General features: G+C 41.8%; 1 protein-coding gene across 1 annotated transcript in view; it reads right to left on the minus strand.

Annotated features, from left to right (window-relative positions):
* The window catches only part of pgm1 (phosphoglucomutase 1), a 90,061-nt gene extending 68,115 nt beyond the window's left edge, over positions 1-21,946 (minus strand). Inside the window, exon 1 of the mRNA XM_072273905.1 lies at positions 21,519-21,946. Within this exon, the coding sequence (XP_072130006.1) occupies positions 21,519-21,767 (249 nt within the window). The 5' untranslated portion in view covers positions 21,768-21,946. The remainder of the gene's footprint in view (positions 1-21,518) is intronic.
* Positions 21,947-26,955: the final 5,009 nt, after the last annotated feature.

Here is a 26,955-nt window from a genome sequence, read left to right on the forward strand (position 1 = left end):
AATAAGTATAAAAGAAATGTTAACAAAACTAAAAGTATAATACCATCAATTAAGGACCTTATGGAAAATAAGGAAAATGTCTTACAAAGTGCAATCTTATCTTGAGGACTTAACTAATCTCTATGAAGCTGTTGATAAGCAATATCACATACAAATCTCATTACTTCCCAAGGATAAACAGAGAAAACAAAATAGATGTTTTTCAAACATTGATAGCCTTAGTTATGCATTCACTGAGGATATGAAACAACGGTTGACCCAAGCATATTACAATGAAGGTCATGTTGTTGCAACAAGAGAATATGTGTCTCACCTTCCATTATATGATGTTTTGTACGTTCCAAGGCATGTTTTGACTACGCATATATCAGAGGACCCACAGGATAATGTAGTCCCACAAGACAATGTGTCAAATGTCAGTGCTTGAAATTCTGCTGCAGGAAGAACATCTTCTATGTCTAATACCTCCTCTGCACGCATTAAAATAAAGGCTGATTTAGCTACATTGATCTCACGTCAACGATTATTGAAGGACAAACATGTGCTAGAAAGCAAGAGGAACATGTATGGAAAAGGAAGGATCAGACTAAGTTGCAGGAAGAAATTGTTGCACAGATGACTAAAGTTTTAGACTGGGGGCTTCAAGTATGGCAAGTGTTAAAAGTGCTCCAGCAGGGCAGTCCTATGGTATGAGTTCCTATATTGGAAAGGCAGAGAGAAAAGCAAAAAACACTCCAATCTCAGTGTTGATTTATTTGTTCCTCAAATGTTTGGGATGCATGAACAAGACACTCGTGAGGTAGTTCAGGGTGTTTACTCTCAGCCTGCACTTATGAGGGACTCTGAACCTATATCATATCTCACAGCTTGAAGGGCTTACAGCATGGAAACACTCTTGTTTCAGACAAGAGGGATCAAAATAATATTACTGACATTATGGGGAAGCAAAGTGAAATTACAATCTTATTGGCACAACAACAATACATTTCATCTTTGCTTAAAAGAGAGATACAAATCTTTGATGGTGATCACTGCAGTATCATGCATTCATAAAGGCTTTTGAAAACAGTGTTGAAGGCAAGACTGATAGCTATAGTGATTTACTGTTTCCTTGAACAGTACACTAGGGGTCGCCCTAGTGAACTTGTCAGAAGTTGCCAGCGTGTTGACCGGAAGAAAACATATGTAAAGGCTTTGGCTTTACAGGAACATTTTGGTAAGGAACAGAAAACTGCCTCCATCTACATGCAAAAGGTTCTTTTTAGGGTACCTAACGAATCTGAATACACGAAAGCTCTTCAAGACTACGATCTCTTTCTGAGTGGCTGTTGCAATGCCATGGAAGAAGTGCAGCACATACGTGAGCTGAACATGTCAACTGCCGTAAAGAAATTGCCCTGTATGCCTAGGGATGAATGGAGAACAGTGGTCTGTGAACTGTAAGAAAGGCATATCCATAAGACTACTTTCACTGACATTGTTGATTTTATTAAAAGGCAAATAAAGATTGTTACAGACCTGGTGTTTGGGAATATACAGGATGCTAGCTACATCACTGGCAATGAGCAAAGATGTGAACAAAATTCACAACTTTGTTCTAAAGCTATAAAGGAAGCAGCTTTGCCAAAACGTGGCTGCTGTGAGAAGTAAAGCTAAACTGAACCAGGAGCTAATGGAAGAGACATGGCCTTGTCAGCCAAAGTGTTTGTCTGTTCTGTGAGGGTGGACACACATTCCCTCAGCTGCAGAAAATGGCTCATAGTGAGAAGATTGCCTTTCTAGAGGGAAATAGTGTCTGCTTTAGTTGTGTGTGTACAGAACACATCAGTAAGGATTGCAGGAAATGCCTTTCATGTAAGGTATGCAGTGGCAAGCATCCCAGCATACTTTATATTCACTCTTTTGAAAGGGTGCAGAATCTAAACAAGCCGTGAAAGAATCACACCGAGACCCTGGTATCTAATGATCTTACGATTATTGCAAACTTCCCATAATTCCAGTACAAATGAAGTCTAAGAAGGGTAACAAGAAAGTGGTTACAGATGCTTTCCTAAATCAAGGGAGTACAGCAATGCTCTGTATAGTGGGCCTTAGGAACAAGCTCAAACTCAAAGGAAAAAGGACACACATTCTCTCATGCACCACGAGTCAAGAGGAGGTCATGACAGCTACATTGTTTAAGTGGAAGTCGCTGACTTAGATGGTAAAAACTATTGTGAATTATCCAACATCTATACACAGAAAAGTACGCCTGTCCGCAAAGGGAACATTCCATGATAAGAGGGATCTCCAGGGAAACGTCCATTTGCCAGAAATTGATTCAGAAATTGAGTTGCTGATAGGGATGAATATGTCTGAAGCATTGGTCCTGTTGCAAGTGATTCACAGCGTTAATAATGGAGCTTATGCAGTAAGAATCATGGACAACTAAAAGGAAACAATGGTGATAGGAGAGACTGTGTACAGCCTGAGCTGACAGTTAACTTACATGAACTTTGGCAGTGGCAATTCAAGACAGAGTTCGCTGAATTCAATCAAGATGAACAACCTGGTTTGTCAAAAGAAGACCACAAGTTTTCGGAGTTAGTTACGAATTCTGCAAAATTGGTCAATGGTCACTACCAGATTAATTTACTTTTAAGAAAAAAGCACGTAAACATGCCAAATATCAGGAAAATTGAAGAACACCATACTCTTATATCTAATGAAGGATTTGTCATTTTACACTGACTAAACAGCTTTCAAGAAGGATATTATCTCCAACGGTTATGTTGAAAGAGTGCCAGCAGAGGATCTGGAACGTAGTAATGGGAAAGTCTAGTATATTCCACATCATGGTGTTTATCACCCTGGAAAAAAGAAACTTTGTGTTGTGTTTGATTGTGGAGCGATTTTTCAGGGACTACTTCTTAATGCTCAGTTCAGACTAGTTCTTACCAGCTCACTGATAGGAGTCTTAACCAGATTCAGAAAAGAACCACTGGTGATAATGGCAGATATTGAAACAATGTTTCATCAGGTTAAGTACCAGCGGAAGATGCAGATCTGCTGAGGTTTCTGTGGTGGCCTAATGTTGACCTTAGCCACGATATGGTGGATTTTAGAATAGTGGTACATTTCTTTGAAGCAACTTCATCACTGAGCTGCGCCACCTTTGCCCCTAGGAAATGCACAGAGGACAATGAAGGAATATTCAGCTGCGAGATGGTGGATAAGGTTTTGCATTGCCTCTATGTTGATGACTGCCTTGTGTCAGTGTCCTCTGCAAAAGAAGTGTATCTCCCTCTCTCTCATGACCTTGTATCCATTTGTGCTAAAGGCAGCTTTTGATTCACAAAGTGGATAATCAACAGACATAGTGATACCAGAAGAGCAAAGGACGAAAGACATGAAGGATTTGGATTTGGGTCAAGGTACATCTTCTATGGTGAGAGTACTGGGTGTGCAATGGTGCATTGAGTCTGATACTTTCAAGTTTAGGATCACGGTCCCAGCTAGACCACTCACCAGATCCCCTCTACAGTTGGTTCCATCAATGATCTTAATAAATCTTGTGTCCAATGGTGCTATCTACTAAGAAGATTCTACAAAATAGATGCAAGAAAGGGTTAGGCTAGGATGACATTATATCAACATCACTTGCTTATGAGTGGACAAGCTGGCTGAAAGAACTCTACCAGTTGGAAGACTTCAAAGCTGTTAGATGTTTGAAGCCCTTGGATTTTGGAGAAGTTGCTGCTGCACAGTAAAACCACTTTACAGATGCAAGTGAAGATGGCTATGGAGCAGTGACCTACCTACTGTTGCATAACTCATGCTCTCAGGTGCACAGTGCTTTTATAATGGGAAAATCTAGGGTGGCTCCATTGAAGTCAGTTTCCATCCCTCGTATGGAGCTTACTGCTGTTACAATGGCAAGGCCTATGAACACATTGTGCAGGAAGGAGTTGCACATACAGCTTCATGACTCAGTTTTTTAGACTGATAGTACTTCTGTGCTGAAGTATATCAAGAATTAAACATCCATATTCTGAACCTTTGTTGCAAACGGAGTTTCAGAACTTCTTAAGGTTTCATAGGCATCTCAATGGAAGTATGTAAATACTTCAAGCAACCCATCAGATGTGACCTCTAGAGGGTTGACGGTGAAAGCGTTCCTGAAGAGTAAGACATTGGGTGTCAGGGACTCAGTATCTTCTTCAGCCTGAAAGTGAATGGCCTGTGAATCCCGATTGTTCTGCAGAACTCCTGCTAGGTGATCTGGATGTCAACAGAAGTGTTGCAATGAATGCCATGAAGATTGAAAAGAAGATGGATGCAGTAACACGTATAATCCATCACTTTTCGTCCTGATTCCACTTGAGGAAGACAGTGTCCTGGATTCTTAGAGTTAAGAACCTGCTCTTGTTTCTTAGTCTGAAGAGAAAACAACTAAACCTCACTCTTGCTCAGTTTGACTTGTACGAAGAACAACAAGGGCATTCTTTGGAGAGAGAGATTGAAAAGGCCAAAGATCAGACCAACCAAGGCTGACTTGCGGTGGAAGAGTTCAAAAAAGCTGAAATGGAGGTTATTGGGTTTTGCCAAAGAAAGATTTCCAGATGGAATTGTCTACACATGTAGGAGTGGACTACTTTAGAAGTTTTGATGTGCCGTGCTGAAGCAGTACAGTGAAGAGGGATGAGGGCATGTCAAGCATCATGAAGGAACATGGGAGAGATTGATTAGATCTGTGTGAAAGGTCCTCAATTCCACCATGAAGGTACAGAAACTTGACCAAGACAATTTCCACACAGTCCTTTATGAATCAGAATCAGGTTTATTATCACCAGCACGTGACACGAAATTTGTTACTTAGTAGCAGCAGTTAGGGGCTATTATCAATGGTCATCCAATTACTGAAACATCCTCTGATCTCAATGATTTGGAAGCACTAACACCCAACCATCTGTTGCTTCTAAAAACTTCACCATCCTTACCACCAGGAGAGTTCCAAAACAAAGACATCTTCATAGATGGATGGAAGCAAGTCCAATACATGTCAAACTTGTTCTGGAAATGGTGGGTCAAGGAGTACCTACCACAGTTACAGGAACTTCGGAAATGGTCAGGTATAAAGTGCAATTTCCTTCCCGGATACATTGTACTTATTATTGATGACTTGAAGAAGAAAGAGAACATCTCAATTAATGTTAAGGTGTTTATCCTTGAAGATTTTATGTCTCCTATTTTTAATAGTATGTAGCTGTAATTACTAGAGTTAAGTAATTCGGGAAGTAGGAGCCATGTATCTATTTTCTATCTGTATTGTAATTTGTGTAGGTCATTTGTAATTATGGGTAATGTGTCATGAGGGTTGGGGTGTGGTAGAAGCAAATGAGTAAAGTTACATATTCACACTTTGTCTTGGTTAGTCAATCTAGTTGAGAGGTAGAGAGTTGGGGGTGATTTTTTTTGTTGAATGTTAATTACACTATTGTATGATCTTCACTTAGTTACACTAATTGGAACACTTATTTTGTTAATTTTGCTATATCTCAAAATTTAGTTCTGTTAGTTTTTTTAAAATCACTATAGGATCGTTCATCTTTGCAGGTTTCATAATAAAGGATTGAGCATAACTTTCCTGACTTGGAATTTAGTTATTTGGACGCGCATCATATGGTGTCAACTCCCACACTGAGTCCCTCAGTGGTTTTGGTTTGTTTTCAAGTAACTGCTACAGTGTAGTTGCTAAATTTGCCTCTACTTTCTTAGAAGTTTGTGTAGATTTGGCATGTCACCAAAACTTTGACAAACTTATGTAGATGTATAGTGGAGAGAATCCTAACTGTTTGTATCATGGCCTGATAGGGAAATATCAGTGCCCACAAATGGAAAAGGTTACATAAAGTGATGGGCACAGCTCACTATCACAGGCAAAGCCGTCCCCATCACTGAGTACATTTACATGGAGCACTGCTACCAAAAAAATCAACATTAATCAAATATGCCCACCACCCATGCGCACGCCATGACCTCTTGTCACTATTGCCATCAGGCATGAGGTACAGAAGCTTTAGGTCCCACACCAGCAGGTTCAGGAACAGTTATTACCCTACAACCATTAGGCTCCTGAACCTGCGTGGATAACTTCAATCACCGTTACTCTGAACTGATTCTATGATCTACAGACTCACCTTCAAGGACTTTTAACAACTCATGTTCTCAGTATTACTTTTTACGTGCAGTTTATCTTTTTTAGCAAATTGGTTTATTGTTATTCTTTGTTTCTGTTTATGTAAAGTTTTCATAATTTTATTGTATTACTTTCCCCCCCTCTGTAAATGCCTGCAAGAAAATGAATCTCAAGGTAGTATATGGTAACATATGTGTACTTCGATAATAAAATTATTTTGAACTTTGATACAATAAAGATGTAGCCAAAGGCTTCTAGAAGATGGATTCACAAATCAAAGACCAGTGCCCAGTTCTGGATTTGCAGGGGTTTGTGTTCATCTTCTCAAGCTATTCAATGCAATTTGCTATGGTGCCTTCCCAGCTGGAAAACCATAAGGTTATGAAGCAAAGTATGATCAAATCAGTAGACAGATAGATGAAAATGTTTGATGCTGATATGTTACAAATGTATAACCAAGGCAGTACTGAAACGATCAACAATGCCCACAGTGCAAATGATCAAACAATCAAATACATCAAACTAATAAACAACTCACCAAGGATATGAGGAGGGATGGAAAGTCCATACTTGCACACATCTCTGCCGAGACCAGCCTTCGTAGACTGAAAGCCCTCTAGGAACCATAAGACCATAAGGTATAGGAGCAGAAGTAAGCCATTTAGCCCATCGAGTCTGCTCCACCATTCAATCATGGGCTGATCCAATTTCCAGTCATCCCCACTCCCCTACCTTCTCCCCATACCCTTTGATGCCTTGGCTAATCAAGAACCTATCTATCTCAGCCTTAAATACACCCAGTGACTTGGCCTCCACAGCCGCTCATGGCAACAAATTCTACAGATTTACCACTCTCTGACTACAGTAATTTCTCTGCATCTCTGTTCTAAATGGACGTTCTTCTGGAAGTTGTGCCCTCTTGTCCTGGAGTCCTCAGCATGGGAAATAACTTTGCCATATCTAATCTGTTCAGGCCTTTTAACATTCGGAATGTTTCTATGAGATCCTCCCTCACTCTCCTGAACTCCAGGGAATACAGCCCAAGAGCTGTCAGATGTTCCTCATATGGTAACCATTTCATTCCTGGAATCATTCTCGTGAATCTTTTCTGAACCCTCTCCAATGTCAGTGTATCTTTTCTAAAATAAAGAGCCCAAAACTGCACACAATACTCTAAGTGCGGTCTCACAAGTGCCTTACAGAGCCTCAACATCACATCCCTACTCTTATATTCTATACCTCTAGAATTGAATGCTAAGCATCAAGAGGAAGCCCCTATGTTTGGGATGAGAAGATTGTAAGTGGATAAGCTTGAAATCATGTATCAAGCCAGTCATCTGGTTTTGGTGCTATCCTAACCAACTTGCTTTAGTAGTCTTAAGTGTTATTAGCTGTGCATTAAGAGAAGGATAATTAAAGCACGTGTATAAAATTCTGACTCAGTCTCTATCTGTAGAGTATTGCTGCTTGACACAGGCAAGAAGGTTACAAAAAAATAAGCAAGTGGGCAAAGTTTATAAAGAGGTAATTGTAAAACATATTACTTTGACAAGAAATATTAAATACAAAATGAGTTTTTCAAACAAATCCTTTTTTTTTTAAATCAAACCATCTGATACAGTATTTTGTTTTACGGTATTCAAAAGGAACCAGTTGTCCTTGTACACAAAGACACTGCAAATCCATGTGTACAGTAGGTATAGCAAGAAGTTAAGAAATTAAATCCTATGCTGGCATTTGTTACAAGAAGATACTTCCAGAAATGCCCAGAATATGAAAAAATAATTAATACCATGTATGATCCTCCTTAAAGAATGTAACTAAGCGATAAGAGAATGCAGAATTCCAAAATGCAGAGGTATCTAGATTCCCTAGAACGAGTCACAAAAGGGTTGCATGCAGTTGCAAGTAATGTGGAAAGTTGAAAGTAAGTTGCTGTTTTTTGCTGGAAGAATCAAATACAAAAGTAGGAAATTTATGTTTCAGTGTAAAATGGACATTGATAAGACTGTCAAGATTACAGTGCAAAGAATTGATTTCTACATCTCTGGAAGGACGTTGATAAAAGTAATTTAGAAGTGTACTAGACTAATACCTAGAATGGAAGGGCTGCTGCAGGAGGCAAAACTTTAATAGGATAGACCTGTATACACTGAATTTTCAAAGAATATCAGGAGATTTGACTAGAAGGTATTAGCTTCTGAGAGGTCTTGGCAAGGTGGATGCAAAGAATGCTACTTCTTGTAGAGGCACCTACATCTAAGGGTACTGTTTAAAAGTATGGTAAGATAGTGGTAATTTGAGATTTTCCTCTCAGAATGTTCTAATTTTTTTTTTGAATGCTTCCTCAAAGAGTGATGGAAACAGACTCTGATAAATAGATTCATGTAAGCAAGGGATGGGGTAGGAGAAGGAAAAACTTAAGATACAGAAACAGGAGTATGCTACTTAGCATTTTCAGCCTGCTGCTCCATTTCCCTCGATCATAGCCAACCTTCTATCTTAATACCATTTTCCTGCAATATCCCTATTTCCCTAAATTCCCAGGAATTTTTTGGATCTCTATTTTGAGCAACTGAATAACCACGTCTCCAGAGCCCCCCATGGTGGAGAAACTCAAAGATTCTGCTGCATAAAAATATTTCTCCTTATCACATTCACACATGGCTGATCCCTTACTCTGAGTCTGTGATCCATGACTTTAGACTTTTCAGCTGGGGATTAGATATGGCCCTTGTGGCTACGGGGAGAGGGAGTTAGATATGGCCCTTGTGGCTACGGGGATCAGGGGGTATGGAGGGAAGGCTGGTGCAGGGTTCTGAGTTGGATGATCAGCCATGATCATAATAAATGGCCGTGCAGGCTTGAAGGGCCGAACGGCCTACTCCTGCACCTATTTTCTATGTTTCTATGAACCATCCATTGTACATTTAGCCAATCAAGCTTTGTAGTTTTAAAGGGATCTCATTTCATTTTTCTAAACTCCGGGGAATACAGGCCTATTCATCCATACAAGTCAAATCCATCATTGTGGGAAGCAGCCTTTGCCGAATTCTATGGCTGGTACACAATATTCCCTCTTTAGTGAAATCAAACTGTTCACAAAAGGGACAGGTGTGAACTTATAATTTCATTAAGATATCTTTAGTCTTATGCTCAAATCCCCTTGTAACAAATGGCAAATATCATTCAGTACCTTAATTGCTTCCTTCACCAGAAGTTGACTTTCATTGACTTGTGTAAATGAACATTTTTTTCCATTTTGGACATAAATGTTATTCAATCACCTGCAATGTAATAATCACTTTGTTTTCTCTATTTTGTTAGTCAAAATCCATAACTTTTTCCCCCAAAGGATTCAAAGTACATTTATTATCAAAGTATGTCTTTTGTATTAAGCATGTTTTTGCTCACTCAGCTGATCTATATCCCCGTGAGCCTTCCTTACATCATTCTCCCTATCACCATTTCACCTTATGTTATCTCAACATCTAACCCTGGAAATATAGCGCGCAGACTGAGAAGGGGAAGGTCATTTCTTTGGCAGTTTGAACGGGGCACAACTGCACAAGTGCGTGAAGGTTGGCCTGTGAAGTGGCGGGAGAGTTTAAAAAGCAAGCAGATTAACAGAGCGGGCGACGGAGTAGAGGGAGACCGAGTAGGAAGGCTTTGGCTCAAGAGGCTTCGGCAAGCAGAGGCTGAGGACGAGCTTCACTCCAAGTGAGGTAAGGCCGGGTAAGTTCCTGTAATTAATCTAATTAACTTAGGAGTAGGTAATGGAGGTAGCAGTTAGAGCAGTCGAATGCTCCATTTGCAGTATGTGGGAAGTCAGGGCGAGCACAATTGTCCCTGATGACTACACCTGTAAAAGGTGCATCCAGCTTCAGCTCCTGACAAACCGAGTTAGGGAGCTGGAGCTGGATGAACTTCGGATCATTTTTGAGGCAGAGGCAGAAATAGACAGGAGTTTCGGGAGATAGTCACCCCTAAAAGTCAGGAGACACGTAGCTGCATGACTACCAGGAGAGGGAAGGGGAATAGACAGAAAGAGCAGAGCACCCCTGTGGCCGTTCCCATCAACAATAAGTATACTGTTTTGGATACTGTTGGTGGGGATGACCTACCAGGGACAAATTGCAGTGGTCGCATCTCTGGCACTGAGACTGGACCCCCAGCTCAGAAGGGAAGGAGGGAAAAGAGGACAGTAGTAGTGATAGGGGAATCGATAGTTAGGGGGACAGATAAGAGGTTCTGTGGGAGAGATCGAGAATCCCAGATGGTCTGTTGCCTCCTTGGTAACAGGGTCCGCGATATCTCGGATCGAGTTCTCAGTATTCTCAGGAAGGAGGGTGAGCAGTCAGATGTCGTGGTCCATATAGGGACCAATGACATGTATAGGAAGGAGGTGGAGGTCCTGCAAAGGGAGCTTAGGGAGTTAGGTGCAAAGTTGAAGGACAGGACCTCCAGGGTTGCCATCTCAGGTCTGCTACCCGTGCCATGTGCTAGTGAGGTTAGAAATAGGAAGATAATACAGCTAAAATCTAAATACGTGGCCAAGAAGTTGGTGCAGGACAGAGGGCTTCATGTTTCTGGACAATTGGGCCTCGTTCCAGGGAAGGTGGGACCTGTTCCGACGGGATGGGTTGCACCTGAACTGGAGGGGGACTACCATCGTTGCAGGAAGGTTTACTGGTGCTGCTCCGGGGGGGGTTTAAATTAGATTTGCAGGGGGAGGGGAACCAAAGTGTTAGAGCAGATAGTGAGGTGGAGGAAGATAAAGGTCATGCAAGAACCGCAAGTATAGCGCATGGAGTAAAGCCAGATCTAACATATAAAGAGGCTTTGAGGAAAGAAAGCAGAACGAAGGATGTAAAGGTAGTAAGGCAGAAGGGCTGAAGTGTGTGTACTTCAATGCAAGAAGCATCAGGAACAAAGGTGATGAACTGAGAGCTTGGATACATACATGGAATTATGATGTAGTGGCCATTACAGAGACTTGGCTGGCACCAGGGCAGGAATAAATTGGATTCTCAATATTCCTGGATTTCAGTGCTTTAAAAGGGATAGAGAGGGGGGGAAAGGGGAGGAGTGGTGGCATTACTGGTCAGGGATACTATTACAGCTACAGAAAGGGTGGGTAATGTAGCAGGATCCTACATTCTTTGAGTCAGTATGGGTAGAAGTCAGGAACAGGAAGGGAGCAGTTACTCTATTGGGAATATTCTGTAGGCCCCCTGGTAGCAGCAGAGATACCGAGGAGCAGATTGGGAGGCAGATTTTGGAAAGGTGCAAAAATAACAGGGTTGTTATCATGGGTGACTTTAACTTCCCTAATATTGATTGGCACCTGATTAGTTCCAATAGTTTAGACGGGGCAAGAGTTTGTTAAGTGTGTCCAGAATGGATTCCTGTCACAGTATGTTGACAGGCCGACTAGGGGGAATGCCATACTAGATCTAGTATTAGGTAACGAATCCGGGTCAGTTCACAGATCTCTCAGTGGGTGAGCATCCAGGGGACAGTGACCACTGCTCCCTGGCCTTTAACCTTATCATGGAAAAGGATAGAATCAGAGAGGACAGAAAAATTTTTAATTGGGGAAGGGCAAATTAGGAGGCTACAAGGCTAGAACTTGCAGGTGTGAATTGGGATGATGTTTTTGCAGGGAAATATACTATGGACATGTGGTCGATGTTTAGGGCTCTCTTGCAGAATGTCAGGGATAAATTTGTCCCAGTGAGGAAGATAAAGAATGGTAGGGTGAAGGAACCATGGGTGACAAGTGAGGTGGAAATTCTAGTCAGGTGGAAAAAGGCAGCATACATGAGGTTTAGGAAGCAAGGATCAGATGGGTCTATTGAGGAATATAGGGTAGCAAGAAAGAAGCTTAAGGGGCTGAGGAAAGCAAGAAGGAGGTAAGAGAAGGCCTTGGCGAGGAGGGTAAAGGAAAACCCCAAGGCATTCTTCAATTATGTGAAGAACAAAAGGATGACAGGAGTGAAGGTAGGACTGATTAGAGATAAAGGTGGAAAGATGCGCCTGGAGGGTGTGGAAGTGAGTGAGGTCCTCAATGAATACTTCTCTTCGGTATTCACCTATGAGAGGGAACTTGATGACGGTGAGGACAATATGAGTGAGGTTGATGTTCTGGAGCATGTTGCTATTAAGGGATCGGAGGTGTTGGAGTTGTTAAAATACATTAGGACAGGTAAAATACATCTTGGACAATGTCTCCCATCCACTACATAATGGACTGGTTGGGCACAGGAGTACATTCAGCCAGAGACTCATTCCACTGAGATGCAACACAGAGCGTCATAGGAAGTCATTTCTGCCTTTGGCCATCAAACTTTACAACTCCTCCCTTGGAGGGTCAGACACCCTGGGCCAATAGGCTGGTCCTGGACTTATTTCCTGGCATAATTTACACATTACTATTTAATTATTTATGGTTTTATCACTATTTAATTATTTAAGGTGCAACTGTAACAAAAACCAATTTCCCTCGGGATCAATAAAGTATGACAATGACTATGTAAGTCCCCGGGGCCTGACGGAATATTCCCCAGGCTGCTCCACGAGGCAAGGGAAGAGATTGCTGAACCTCTGGCTAGGATCTTTATGTCCTCATTGTCCATGGGAATGGCACCGGAGGATTGGAGGGAGGCGAATGTTGTCCCCTTATTCAAAAAAGGTAGTAGAGATAGTCCGGGTAATTATAGACCAGTGAGCCTTACGTCTGTGGTGGGAAAGCTGTTGGAAAAGATTCTTAGAGATAGTATCTATGGGCATTTAGAGAATTATGGTCTGATCAGGGACAGTCAGCATGGCTTTGCGAAGGGCAGATCGTGTCTAACAAGCCTAATAGAGTTCTTTGAGGAGGTGACCAGGCATATGGATGAGGGTAATGCAGTGGATGTGACCTACATGGATTTTAGTAAGGCATTTGACAAGGTTCCACACAGTAGGCTTATTCAGAAAGTCAGAAAGCATGGGATCCAGGGAAGTTTGGCCAGGTGGATTCAGAATTGGCTTGCCTGGTGGAGGGAGTACATTGGGATTGGAGGGTTGTGACTAGTGGTGTCCTACAAGGATCTGTTCTGGGACCTCTACTTTTCGTGATTTTTATTAACAACCTGGATGTCAAGGTAGAAGGATGGGTTGGCAAGTTTGCAGATGACACAAAGGTTGGTGGTGTCGTGGATAGTGTAGAGGACTGTCGAAGATCGCAGAGAGACATTGATAGGATGCAGAAGTGGGCTGAGAAGTGGCAGATGGAGTTCAACCCAGAGAAGTGTGAGGTGGTACACTTTGGAAGGTCAAACTCCAAGGCAGAGTACAAAGTAAATGCCAGGATACATGGTAGTGTGGAGGAGCAGAGGGATCTGGGGATACATGTCCACAGATCCCTGAAAGTTGCCTCACAGGTGGATAGAAAGGTGGTTAAGAAAGCTTATGGGATGTTAGCTTTCATAAGTCGAGGGATAGCGTTTAAGAGTCGCGATGTAATGATGCAGCTCTATAAAACTCTGGTTAGGCCATACTTGGAATACTGTGTCCAGTTCTGGTCGCCTCACTATAGGAAGGATGTGGAAGGATGTGGAAGGATGTGGAAGCATTGGAAAGGGTACAGAGGAGATTTACCGGGTTGCTGCCTGGTTTAGAGAGTATGCATTATGATCAGAGATTAAGGGAGCTAGGGCTTTACTCTTTGGAGAGAAGGAGGATGAGAGGAGACATGATAGAGGTATACAAGATATTAAGAGGAATAGATAGAGTGGACAGCCAGCGCCTCTTCCCCAGGGCACCACTGCTCAGTATAAGAGGACATGGCTTTAAGGTAAGGGGTGGGAAGTTCAAGGGGTATATTAGAGGAAGGTTTTTTACTCAGAAAGTGGTTGGTGCGTGGAATGCACTGCCTGAGTCAGTGGTGGAGGCAGATACACTAGTGAAATTTAAGAGACTACTAGACAGGTATATGGAGGAATTTAAGGTGGGGGTTATATGGGAGGCAGAGTTTAAGGGTTGGCACAACATTGTGAGCCCAAGGGCCTGTACTGTGCTGTACTATTCCATGTTTTATGTTCTATATCAGACTATGAATAAATGGGGTCCAAGTACAAATCCCTGCATTACCCAACCAGTCCCAGCCTGTGAATTGAGAATGATCCATTTATTTCCACTGTTTGCCTTTGTTAGATTGGAGTGTAGTATTCTTATTTTTCTTGTAGTTTAACATTCTTATGCTTGAATTAAAAGAAAATATATATATAAAATCATGTATATACACATAATTGTTCAGTGAGTTTTCCAGTGGTTGCAGTTTATTTTTCTGGAAACTTCTTGGTTTCAGTAGCGGGTAGGGTATTGTGAAAATATGTATTGAACTTTGTATTTTCTGTAACCATTTGATGTGACAAAATGGAGTAGACAATCCCAGAGTGGTAATCTAATATGTCATATGTACAAGAAATGTGCTTAAAAAATCTAATTTTCTCAAATTTGTCTGATCGTAACAGGGGGACAGAGAGAAGATGGAGACAGATTCGGAGACGGAGATGATGATTTATGTTTGCTCAATTAATAATGGGAGGATCAAATTAATCTTCTGCCTTACACCAAATATTTTACTCTGGTATGGTTTCACTTTTGCGTTTTAAAATGTGTTCACGTGGTTCATGTGTCAGGGTCCCATGTAGCAGTTTTTCCTCTCCTTGGTACCTTGTAAAATGTGTGAAAGTTTTCACGGTCAGAATTATCTGTTTATTCTAAGTTTTGAAGTGACTTGCAAGGAAGACCAGTAAAAGTATGGATTTTAGTTTTGTCTTGTCTGTGCTTTTTTAGTTTGTGTTTCTTTATTTGTTTCCATGGAGCTTATTTTAGAGAAACTCTGATTCCGCACTGGCCAAGTAAAATTCAGGTTAAGTAAACCGGAAATTCCTGCATCTGTATTCCGGATATTCCAGACAGAACATAAAAGATATTGCTTGACTCCTTTGACATACTGATTTAGAGTTTGAGATCGCTTGGAAAATAGTTTTGATGCAATCAGTGTTTTGTCATGTGAAGTGAAAACAGAAAAAGGTAAAGAATATCACCAGGAGCTCTACTCTAATACAGTACATGAATGATCTTCTGTTGACCTTCCCAAACAAGGAAACTTTTGAGCACGACTCCTTTCATCTACTGCACAAATAAGCTGCAAAAGGACACAAGGTTCAAAACAAAAGTTGCAATTAGTGCAGTTGGCAGGTGTGCAAAAGTACCAGTCTGAGGCACCATTGGATGAGAAAAGAAAATGGGAAAGGATGGGTTGTCAGCAACATTACGGCTTGTGGCAGCACTCAGATGGATGTGTGGCTGCCCCAGTAGAATTGATACCATGAATTGCCTGCTGCATTCACAAATTCACACAAATGGGAAAAAGGGGGATAATTGATCAAACATATCAGACCTGGTACACTCCAGGCATGAGGTAAAAGGATAAATATGTAGGCAATGTATGATATGTGCCTCCAAGAGGCCCACAACCTTGTCATGGTTTGGTGGCTTGCGTGCCTCAATGATCCGGAGAGTATGTTGGCTGGAGTCAGGGCTTTATGCTTTGGCTCTTGGTAGGGTCACCCATGCCAAACAGGCCAAAGGGTAGAGGCCAGACTAAGAGTGGTCCATTAGTCCTTCAGGTTCAGGGATTCAGCTCAGGGCTAACAACATTGACTGGTAAAACAAAATTGTTACAGAAACAGCAATGAAGAACCCTTCTACATCTGAGTGCAACAATATTCTGGAGTCTTCACCCACGACTTGCATGACTGACAGTAGTGAAATCCGAGAGAAAGCTACTAACATGATGAAGGAAGCCCTGAACACCGCCAGAAATGGAGGAGCTTCACTGCTGCCCTAAATGCCAGCAGAGTAATGGGCAGTAAGTAAGTAGGTATGATATGTGCCTTATAAAATCCCGGAAAGCTGGTACCCCGCTGGCAGATGGACAGTCTGTGCAATTATAGACAGATTTTATTGAGCTATTGCCATGGGAAGGCTATAAATATGTATTAGTATTTATTGATGTATTTTCGCTGTGGGTTGAAGCATTTTCTTATAGGAAAATGATGCAGTTACAGAAGCAAAATGTTTGTTAAAGGTAATAATCCCACGATTTGGGATTCCTTGGAAACTATCCAGTGACAATGGTACCATTTTACTGACAAGCTAATTAAGGAATTACATAAAGCTTTACAGATAGATCAGCATTTTCATTGTAGCTACCATTCTCGATCAGCAGGTTTAGTAGAAAGAATGAATGGAACAATTAAGAACAAACTAAGAAAAACATGTGAGGAAACAGGGTTAAGGTATTACCTTTGGCTCAGATGACCATTCAAGCTGCTGCCAATAGAACCATGGGTCTATCCCCACATGAAATAATGGGCAGACCTCTGTGCTTGCCAATTGATTAACCCCTAGGGATTAAGCAACTGGATGTAAATAATCTGGACGAGAATATGCTGAATGATTGCATTGCCTTAACAAAGAGCCTTACTAAATCTCATCTACAGGTGAAAGAAGCCCAGCAAACTACAGTAAACATTAAATGCCACAATACTGAGGCTGGAGACCATGTAGTGGTATAGACATTTAAAAGAAAGAACTTGCCCGGAACCCCGCTCTGAGGGGGCCATTTCAGGTGCTGTTGGTCACCAATGCTGTCAGTCACCAATGCTGCCATCAAGGTAAGAGACAAACCAACCTGGATTCACACCTCTCATTGTAAAAAGGTGCCTGATGACATAACACCATGACGAAGCAGTTAACTAAATTGGTGATGGTGGTTACCCTCTTCCTGACAGAGGAAAATGCCCAGAAATCCTTTTTACACGTCACGTGAATATGCCAACAGAATTAATGTATTAAGCTGCTGGGTCTGTATGGTAGTCCCATTACATGCAGAGATTAGTGTACCCTTTATACCAGCACCATTCGATAATGAAGAGGCAGAAGCTTATAACTCCCTTAGCTGTCATCATTCAACTCCTGGTTCTTTGGAAAATAACTTAACCTTAGTAGTGGAATTGTTCAGATGGCTGAACATCCCCAGACCATTTAAGTAGTAACGAGGGGAACCAAAGGGATCACTGAATAATGTCCGGAAAATTAATTTTACGTGGAATAAATGTTTCAAGGGTTGGTGGTTCCCCAAATACAATTTGACAAAATTAAGACCCCTTGCATTGCATGTTATCCTGCAGACAGTTGATCAGTGCTGGTGTAAGAGGGAAGACAGAAGTCAGTTCATGGGTTGGAACAACGGGTGCCTTAGACATTAAATGGCACATACTGGATAAGTGGGGAGCGAGCTTATCTATGGTTCCCTTGGAGTTGGAAGGGCTGCTGTTATTTAGGATATGTGGTACCCTTCATGCATCATACGTATGATTTGGGACATAAACAGCATCATATAAAAAGAGGTAGTGACACATAACTGAAGCCGAAAGGTTCTGGATGATAGCGTTCCCTCAATATTGGATGGGAAAAGCTGCTTGGGAATTGATTAACATAACTTCCACCCTTGAGAAATTGGCAAATGACACATCTGACTCCCTTGATGAGGGACAAAAAGCAACTTCTGAAATATTGGCAGAGTTAGTGGCAGCACAAACTGTAGTTCTGCAAAACCAAATGGCCCTAGACTATAAATTAGCTGAAAAAGGAGGCACACATGCTTTAATTGGGCACCTACATACCAGATGAATCTGAAAACATAACTCATCTGACAGATTATATTTGAGAGGCTGCAGATAGAATTAGAAATGTGAGCAAACAGTTCAACAATTATAAATCCCCAGGAAGCTGGTGGCCATTTGGAATGCTGGCAGGATACAGGGGGCTACTGTCTTAAATTATGGAATAACCATTTGTTTAATAATAATGGCAATGTTCTGATTGTGATTCTTGTGCTCAGTAGTGGGCTCGAAAAAGAGGGGGTATTAGGGTTTTGGGAATTTGCTGGTAAGGGATGAGATAAAAGGTAAAAGAAAGCCCTGAGAGCTGAATCATTGTATCCTTAAAGGCATAATTTGCTTTGTAAACCCTGATAATATTGAATGTATGTTGTCATGGGGTGACAAGGAGAGAATGTGGAAATGTGTATTGAACTTCTTTTTCCTTTGTAACCATTTGATGCAAACAAAATGGAGTAGAATGCTAAACTAATAGGTTGCAATATATGAATATGGCTACAAGAAACGGGCTTACTAAAGGAATACGTCACTGTGAGCACCCACGGTAATGAACATTGTTCAAGAATAAGTAAGTAGCAGAGATGAGTCAACCGCAGATGGCAGACTACAACAAACGTGTCAGAAGGACTGAGCTAGCTGGAAATAGTAAACCTGTCTTGTTCTTTTGTATAAAAAGAATGCTTTGTAAACAATGCATTGGAAGTGCCCTACCATCCCTAGTTGGAGTGGAGGTGAATTTATCCCTTGCAAGTAATAAAGAATAGAATTATCTGTAAACTACATCAAATGTTTATCATTCCTGTGTGAATGTCATCAAGATGCATAAGAAAAGGCTGCTCACCGAACTATTACATAGTCTGATTTTGGTGCCAATGCTAAGATTTTTGCTTTTCTATGCTGTGAATAGTTTGGTTATAGCTCCAGTTTTCATTGCCATCCTTCTTATAACATCAATACCCATCCAGCTGAAGCGAGCACACAATTCCCAACAAAGGCACTGCACAGATTCCCAGGATCCCAGCTTCTCTAGTATATTGAAAGTTTGTATGGAGACGTACGCTATTATATATTCAAACGCAATATTTCACATTTCATATGACAAAAGAGGCTATTTAGACCAAGGTGTACACTAGCTGCTAAAAGCATTCCATCAAAAATTCCCATTATTTCACTGTATATGGGAGGAAACTGGAGAACTAGGAGAAACTCATGCAATTAACACGGAGATTAGAACATTAGAAAATTTTTGGCGAGATCAGGCCATTCGGATCAACAAAGTTTGCCAAATTCCTATTTATATAGTGCGTTGAAATAACTATCTCAACTACACAACTAGGTAGTTTGTTCCATGTGTCCACAACTTGCTGCGTAAAGAAATGCTTCCTGATGTTAGTCTGAAATCTCCCTTTAACCAGTCTCTAACTATGGCCCCGTGTCCTCGTTGATGGATTAATTTTGAATCAGCATCTGGCATCCACCTTACTTATAACCTTAATGATTTTGAACACCTCTATCATATATCCTCTCATTCTATGTCTACGTAGGCTAAAAAGATATAATTATTTCAATCTTTCTTCATAGCTCATACCCTGTAGACCTGGAACGAGTCTTGTCACCCTTCTCTGAATTCTCTCCAGTGCCTTCACATCCCTCACAAAATATGTACACAGTACTCAAGGTGTGGCCTCACAAGCGCATTATACAGCTTAAAACAAGTGACTCTAGACTGTAACTCCACTGAGCATACGATATAGGCCAACATTCTATTAGCCTTCCAAATAACTTCAGAATCAGAATCAGTGTCCAATGCACTTCTGTGCATTGTCTAGATGTTGATAGTGATGAGTCTACCAGGACATCCAAATCCTTCTCATACAGTGTGCTTTCTAACTCAAGACCCCTTCACTGTATATTTATATCTAATATTTCTATTCCTATATGTAATACTTTATATTTACTTAGATTAAATTTCATCTGCCATTTATCTATCCACATCTGGATTTTGTTTAGACCTAACCGTATTGCTTCTGCTGCCTGAATGTTATCAACCTATCCCCTAATTTTGTGTCATCTGCAAACTTTACTAGTTTACTTGTTATGTGCTTATCCAAATCATTCATGTAAATTAAAAACAGCAGCAACCCCAAAACTGATCCCTGCGGAACCCCACTTTTAACTCATCTTGGTATGGAAATGATCCTCTCCCCATAACTTGTTTTCTGTTTTTGAGCCAATCCTGCACCCATTTGCACACTTTACCCTGAATCCCTACCTCCTTTCCTTAAATAATAAAGGCAAGCATGCCATGTGCCTTCTTTACCACCCTGTCAACCTGTGCAGCCACTTTCAGGGAACTATGGACCTGGACCTCAGGATTCCTTTGTACATCAACACTATTAAGGGTCTTGCCATTAACAGTAGACTGTCTCTTTACATGTGATCTCCCAAAGTACAACACTTCATATCTGGCCAGATTAAACTGCATCTGCCATTTCTCCACCCATATTGGCAATTGAACTGTATCCCACTGTAGTAACCTTTGGCAATCTTCTACACTGTCTGTAATGTCCACTCTTTGTTTCATTTGCAAACTTATTAACCCATCCAACTCTACAATATCGTCCAGGTCATCTATATATATCATAGACAGCAGAGGTCCCAGAGCAGATCGTGGCATTACATCACTAGTCACAGGCAGCATACAAGCTTATAGAGCATATTTCATTAACTTCATGAAAATGAAAATTCAGAGCTACTCGAAATTATGCTTCCTCTTTTTGAAACATTTTGTTTTCCAAATGATGACTAAGTCTGTATTGAATTTTTTGCACTTTTTGCACTCAACCTATGTTAGAATTTCACATTTTAATTTTTGAACTCCATCTTTCATCTCACCTTTGCCCTAAAGCGACATTTGACTTTTTGTTTCTGACAAATGACTCGTTGTTCCCCTTTCAAAAGTTTTGCTCACCACTGTTCAGTATTAGACCCTCGTGAAATAAGAAAGCTCTTCCCCTCGCTATGAACACAGCCCATCCGTAACCATAGCAACCAGGCCTACTAAATCAAAGGCAGCCTGACGAGATAAACTGGGAGACAAATACATTAACAGGAACACCAAGTCAAAAAAATAAAATAAAATTGCTATCAGTCACACCAAGTACCCTATATGGCTGGAATATTCACCAGTATCGTATTACAAATAAGAAAATGTCAGAGGGCAAACGGTCAGGAACAAGTTACCGAGCTTCTAAAGGGCAGCAACGAAAAAAGATCAAACGAGCCAAGAAAGACTCTCAACAGCTATCTAAAACTAAAAGTACTCAACTTTCTGAATTTAAATACTTGACCATTACAAAGCAGCGACTTAAACGTAATATATGCTTGCTGCCTCTTCACCTAATTTATACTTTGAGCTGCAATGTTACTCATTGCGACCACATTCAGTGCCCCCCCAAAAAAACGGAGAAGATGAAATCTAACAACCACTCCGAGTTTTAGCGACAAAGGAATCGTTCTGTCCACGGTGTGGGTGCCCCAGCCTGCAGTGAACCGCCCGCTTTACCCTTGCTACCGTGTGCGGAGTGTGTGTAATTTACCCCGTTGGCCGCCGACATCTGGATGATGAGCTGAATGACATGTTTGCTGTAGTAGCGGCCGTCGCCGCCGACCACCAACACAGCGTCCTGCCGCTGAGCCGGCTCCACGGCCGCTGTCACGATGCTCTGGATAAAATTCTCCGCGTAGTTCGCCTTGCTCTCGAACACGCAGACCCGCTTCCTCAGGCCGCTGGTGCCCGGTTTCTGGTCATCGTAGGCGCTGGTCTTTACCGTCAGGATTTTGCTCATACTGCTGCCGCTTACTTTCCCCCCACTTTACAGATCTATCTACAAGTTTAGTTTTGTCGTTGGCCCTGCCCTCAACCTTCTACTCCTCGTCCTTGCCGCCGCCTTCCCCTTTTGACAGCTAGCTGACTGCTCCTCCCAGGCTGCTGGGCTGCCTAACACGTACAGCACGCCGACCTTCCTTGTCTGCTGGCACTTTCCGCAGCTGATCAATTCCACTGCGCAGAATACCTTTTGCACTCGGAAGGCATCACAACCGTGTCCTTGGCCTGCCAACACCTACAAGCAACGTTTGCAAGTTTTGTTCAGCTGAATTTACCAAAAATAAATGTGAACGCATGAAAGAGAAACAAAATATTCCCCGATACAACTCTGCAAAGGTTGCATAACCCGTGCGCAGAGCTCTTTGCAAACTTCTCCAATCACATAGGGCCCTGACAAAACCAGAAATGTAACATTGTGTTCAGGTCAGGTCAGGTCTCCCTACAGAATATATCTACAGTTGTGGGAGTGCTAAGAGGGTTTACCAGTCTCACCCCTGGAATGAAGGGTTTATCATTATGAGGAGTGATTAAACAGATTGGGCCTATACTCTGCTGAGTTTGAGAGGCAATCTCTTTAAAACACACACATTCCTTATAATACTACACAAAGTAGATACAAAGCTGATGCTTTCCCTGCCTGGGGTATTACAGCCTCACAAATAAGGTGTTGTCCATTAAGGACAGGATGGAAAGAAATGTCTTCATAAGACAACTCTTAAGACTTCTCAACCCGAGGGGGAAATAAGAGTCTCAGTTGCTCTGTATATTTAAGGCAGAAATCAAAATGGATGGGAGTTGAATGCAGACTAATCATACTGAGGAAAAAGATCAACCACATTCTTACTTAATGATGGTGTGGGTACAAAGCTGAATGACCTTCTCCTGCTTCCATTTTTGTTCTGCAGAAAAGAGAAAGGTTTGTGATGGAGTGGAGACCATGAAATTTTGGACCACATAGGTCATGATATGTTGGTTAAGACAGAGTAGAGAAAGCTTGTTAACTGCAAATGATCACGGATTTACAGAATGGTTAGTGTGCAGTATGTACAGCTGAACAGGTGAGAAGACAGCTGAAACGTCTCAACCCAAGCAAGGCTGCAGGACCGGATGGTGTCAGTACCAGGGTGCTCAAAGCCTGTGCCCCTCAGCTATGTGGAGTACGTCGCCATGTCTTCAACCTGAGCCTGAGGCTCCGGAGGGTTCCTGTACTGTGGAAGACATCCTGCCTCATCCCTGTGCCCCAGCGGCCTCAATGACTACAGACTGGTGACATTGATCTCCCACATCTTGAAGACCCTGGAGAGACTTGTACTGGAGCTGCTCCGGCCTATGGTCAGGCCACACTTAGATCCCCTCCAGTTCACCTACCAGCCCTGACTAGGAGTTGAGGATGCCATCGTCTACCTGCTGAACCGTGTCTACGCCCACCTGGACAAGCCAGCAAGCACTGTGAGGGTCATGTTTTTTGACTTCTCCAGTGCATTCAACACCATCCGCCCTGCTCTGCTGGGGGAGAAGCTGACAGCGATGCAGGTGGATGCTTTCCTGGTGTCATGGATTCTTCATTACCTGACTGACAGACCACAGTACATGTGCTTGCAACACTGTGTGTCCAACAGAGTGATCAGCAGCACTGGGGCTCCACAGGGGACTGTCTTGTCTCCCTTTCTCTTCACCATTTACACCTCGGACTTCAACTACTGCACAGAGTCTTGTCATCTTCAGAAGTTTTCGGATGACTCTGCCATAGTTGGATGCATCAGCAAGGGAGATGAGGCTGAGTACAGGACTACGGTAGGAAACTTTGTCACATGGTGTGAGCAGAATTATCTGCTGCTTAATGTGAAAAAGACTAAGGAGCTGGTGGTAGACCTGAGGAGAGCTAAGGTACCGGTGAGATCCCTGTTTCCATCCGGGGGGTCAGTGTGGACATGGTGGAGGATTACAAATACCTGGGGATACGAATTGACAATAAACTGGACTGGTCAAAGAACATTGAGGCTGTCTACAAGAAGGGTCAGAGCCGGCTCTATTTCCTGAGAGACTAAGGTCCTTTAACATCTGCCGGACGATGCTGAGGACGTTCTACAAGTCTGTGGTGGCCAGTGCGATCATGTTTGCTGTTGTGTGCTGGGGCAGCAGGCTAAGGGTAGCAGACACCAACAGAATCAACAAACTCATTCGTAAGGCCAGTGATGTTGTGGAGATGGAACTGGACTCTCTGACGGCGGTGTCTGAAAAGAGGATGCTGTCCAAGTTGCATGCCGTCTTGGACAAAATGTCTCCCATCCACTACATAATGTACTGGTTGGGCACAGGAGTACATTCAGCCAGAGACTCATTCCACCGAGATGCCACACAGAGCATCATAGGAAGTCATTCCTGCCTGTGGCCATCAAACTTTACAACTCCTCCCTTGGAGGGTCAGACACCCTGAGCCAATAGGCTGGTCCTGGACTTATTTCCTGGCATAATTTACATATTACTATTTAACTATTTATGGTTTTATTACTATTTAATTATTTATGATGCAACTGTAACAAAAACCAATTTCCCCCGGGATCAATAAAGTATGACTATGACTATAACTATGACTATGACATTTAACCCATTGAGTCTTACAAAGTTTATGTAAAAGAGCTCCAGCTGGTCCTCCGATCTCTCCTTACAACCAAAAACAACCCTCACAACAGTTATTTTACATTACTTCAATATAAAATACAACAATAATATTTACCACATCTATCCTCTGTTCCTTCATCTCCAAACTCTATCAGCTGGAGATTACTTAAACAAAACCATGCTGGCTTTAGCAACAATCTGCTGGAGGAACTCGAGCAGCATATCTGGGAGCAATTGTCAACATTTTATGTTGAAGCCTGCATCAGAGCTGGTCCAGCATCTGCAGTTTCTTGTGTCACTATGCTGGCTCTATCTCATTGATCCATACATGTTCACATGACTTCTAAATCTGTCCCAGATTTTGTTTCTCAAACTTTCCTTATCACCAAGTAGGTATTTGAGTTTATTTCTACACTGTTTTATTTATAAAGATGTAATATTGCAACTTTTCCAGTCCTTAGGCACCTCTCCCAATACTATAGATATATGCAAAATTATGACCAATGCCTTGGCAATTTTCTTTCATCCATTAGCAACCTTAGATCCAATGACCCAGATGTTTTATCTACATTTAGTGTGGCTATAAATATCAATTTTTGATCCAGTCCAGAATTTCATGTTGATACTCCAACAGCATCGTCTCCCTTGGTGAAGATTGAATAATATCATTCCACTCTGTCACCAGCAGATTTTCATCTTAGTGTTTGATTGGCCACCTCCCTTTGTAGGAGTCTTTTGTTCTTCATTTTCCCAATTATTATTTTTGAATTGCATGAAGGTAACACCTGCCTTTTCTCTTGCTTTCTATTTAGCCATCATTTTCCTTTTACTTTCCCGCAAGCTTTATGTACGCAACAATGTTAAAAATGGTATCCTCACAAATCTGCTCTGTTCATTCTCTCCCTTTTTGGGCATTCAGGGAGTTTTGGCTTTAATTTTTCAGCCCTTCTCCCACAGCTGAAATATATCTGAAACACCTTACATATTTAAATTACATTTGCTTCGTTTAACAGGGCTCCTTTTCCAAATAACTTCTGACTGGCAGTCTAAGCTGCTTCAGGCAGTCTGCAGTCATACCAGTGCCCAAGAAGAATGTGGTAACCTGCCACAATGACTTCCATCCAGTAGCATTAACATCCACTGTGATGAAGTGTTTTGAGAGGTTGGTCATGAAACAAATCATCTCCTGCCTGAGGAGTTAATTGGTTATGGTCAGGATGCTCTTCATTGACTGCAGCACTACAGTCAACACTAACATCCCCTCAAAACTAATCAGTAAGCTCCAAGACCTAGACTTCAATACCTCCTTGTGGAATTGAATCCTTGATTTCCTCAATTGCAGGCCTCAGTCAGTTTGGATCGACGATAACATCTCCTCTACAATCACCATCAGCACAAGTGCACCACAAGGCTGTGTGCTTAGCACCCTGCTCTACTCACTTTATACTTATGACTTTGAGACTAAGTACAGCTCCAATGCCATGTTCCAAGTTTGCTGTCAAAATCATTGTTGTTGGCTGAATCAAAGTTGATGATGAATTGGCATATGGGACGGAGACTGAAAATGTAGTTGAATGATTCCACAATAACAACCTCTCACTCAATGTCAGCAAAACAAGAGAGCTGAGTATTGATAACAGGAGGAGAAAACTGGAGGTCTATGAGACAGTACTGTCCTGGGACCAGCATGTAAGTGCCATGATAAAGAAGGCATAGCAGTGCCTCTACTTTCTGAGAAGTTTGCATAGATTCAGCACCTCGCCTTGTTAGAGTGAGTTTTTGGGTAGATGATTCATTTACACTTAAATGACTTTGGCCACCAGACTTCTATTTGACAAAGTACTGTGGATTGAGTCCACAATAATGTGCTTCCTAAAGAGGTGTGAATACCAGATGCTTCTGGCACTGTAGTTTGACCAGATGCTGTAGTTTCGAAGACAGTATTATCTATACTTTATAAATATTTTTATTGTCTTCTATGTCAGCACGTAAAATGCCAAATAAATGTATCGTGGATTTAACTTGCATTCCTAAAGGCTATGGATACCAACCGAGACATGTTGGCGTCGGAAGGAAAGGATGAAGTTAGGAGGTGTGATGTTTCGTATGTAGCTTCAAAAGGAAGCATTGTCCATAACTTTTTAAGTAGCGATTACCTTTGTGTTTAACATATAAATATCAAGCCCACATTGGGCTAGCAGACCTTTCTACCGAAAGCGTCTCCGTCCGTATGATGCCTGCTGTACCTTGTAGTGTCGAATAAAGAAGCTGCTTTGTATCTACCAGTGACTCTGTCTCTCCGGTGATTTCATCCACCCCACAACAACCTAAAACTTTGACAAACTTCTATAGATGCATAGTGGAGTGTATCCTGACTCGTTGAATCATGCAATACACATAAAAGTTGCTGGTGAATGCAGCAGACCAGGCAGCATCTCTATGAAGAGGTACAGTCGACGTTTCGGGCCCAGACCCTTCATCAGGACTAACTGAAAGAAGAGCTAGTAAGAGATTTGAAAGTGAGA

This window comes from Mobula birostris, chromosome 12 (assembly GCF_030028105.1).
Source record: "Mobula birostris isolate sMobBir1 chromosome 12, sMobBir1.hap1, whole genome shotgun sequence".
NCBI classification, from domain to species: domain Eukaryota; kingdom Metazoa; phylum Chordata; class Chondrichthyes; order Myliobatiformes; family Myliobatidae; genus Mobula; species Mobula birostris.